Here is a 1,509-nt window from a genome sequence, read left to right as displayed (position 1 = left end):
ATTCTTGAGTTCTCGAATATTCTGGTTTTTCCTGAATCGTTGCTGATTTGTTTTCTGATATTCAGGTTTATCAGGAGATTTATTTTAAAGCAAGAGATGCTGTGATCTCATTGGTAAGTCAAAAGTAAAAGATTTATGATGTGCTATACTTCAGCTTCATGGATATTTTTCTAATTCAGCATAAACTATGCCAATCAGATTAATCAAGAACGTGAGGGCGAGCAGATTGATAGAGCTTTGCTCAAGAATGTATTAGATATTTTTGTTGAAATTGGGTTGGGTAAGATGGACTATTATGACTTCGAAGCATACATGCTTAAACGCACTGCAGCTTATTATTCTCGGAAAGCAAAAAGCTGGATTTCAGAGGACTCCTGTACAGGTTATATGCTGAAGGTACTCCTCTTCTAAAATTTGTTTGGATGAAATGCATTATTAAGCTATCCTTAGTTTGGTAATAATGACCTTTTTTACTTGTTTCAGGCTGAGGAGTGTTTGAAACAGGAGAAAGACAGAGTTTCGCATTACTTGCATTCAAGTAGTGAACCAAAGCTTTTGGAGGTTTGTTCTTGTTTAATAGTCCTTTGCAACCCTCTCTCTGTAAGTCATGTTTACTAGAATTTGACTGAACAATCACCTGAGTACTGGCCTGCTTGTTAGGTCAATGGTCAAATCTATTAGTTAAGCGATTAACTAGTTGATTTAATGAAAGATAAGATCATAACATTGGTACTGAGGAGATTCGGTATAAAGATGAGCATTCTCCACTTGTTTCCATTCTTGGCAGTTGGCACTCGGCTGGGCCACATGCCATTTAGCCATTTATTTTCCAATATATATTTCTAAAGATTTAAATCACACAGTTATTAATGCATTTTCCTGAGATAGTTAAAACTGGCTGTTGTGGTTAGAATAGTAAAGAGACAAAAGTCCTTATCAATCTAGTCTGTTGGCATAATTCAGTTCTTGGTTGTTTGTGGTCACTGTCACATGTCCAACAAGCTGATCCAAGTTGTTCTAATAATACTACTGTCTGTGCTTATTAGCCTGCTAATTAATATTTGAACTTGATGATGCTTGTTTTGTGCCTGACATCCTGTTTCACCACAACTTCCCAATTCCAATGCAGTTTGTTACTCTAACATACATTGCTTTTCAATTGCTGTAGAAAGTGCAAAATGAGTTAGTCTCTGTATATGCAAGGAAAGTTCTTGAGAAAGACCATTCCGGATGTCGTCCGTTGCTCCGGGATGATAAGGTTCGTAGATATTTCTTCCAAAATGAGTGTAGATTCTGTTTCATTAGCCCAATTGTCTAAAAACTTAAAATTGTCTTGTACTTGTTAGGTGGATGATTTGTCGTGGATGTACGGACTCTTTTGTAAAATAAATTTCCAGGATGATGCTGTTTAGTAGGTGGGTTGTTCATGTTCTGTTAAAATTCAAAAATCTGTTAACCCGATTACTTTGTCTTAGATGTGAGTAAAACCTTCTTTATAGATGCTTGGAG

The 1,509-nt window shown here is 36.1% G+C and overlaps 1 protein-coding gene across 1 annotated transcript; it reads left to right on the top strand.

The window, feature by feature from the left end:
- Positions 1-65: 65 nt before the first annotated feature.
- Positions 66-1,411, top strand: LOC109705456 (cullin-1-like; the record flags this gene model as incomplete). Its single annotated transcript, XM_020226186.1, has 5 exons — positions 66-113; positions 199-396; positions 484-561; positions 1,169-1,258; positions 1,347-1,411. Coding segments are annotated over 5 exons (479 nt in total), but the record flags the coding sequence as incomplete, so codon positions are not given.
- Positions 1,412-1,509: the final 98 nt, after the last annotated feature.

This window comes from Ananas comosus, unplaced genomic scaffold (genome assembly GCF_001540865.1).
Source record: "Ananas comosus cultivar F153 unplaced genomic scaffold, ASM154086v1, whole genome shotgun sequence".
Lineage (NCBI taxonomy): Eukaryota > Viridiplantae > Streptophyta > Magnoliopsida > Poales > Bromeliaceae > Ananas > Ananas comosus.
The sequence above is the reverse complement of the archived record's forward strand: the minus strand, read 5'-3'. Positions and strand labels throughout refer to the sequence as shown.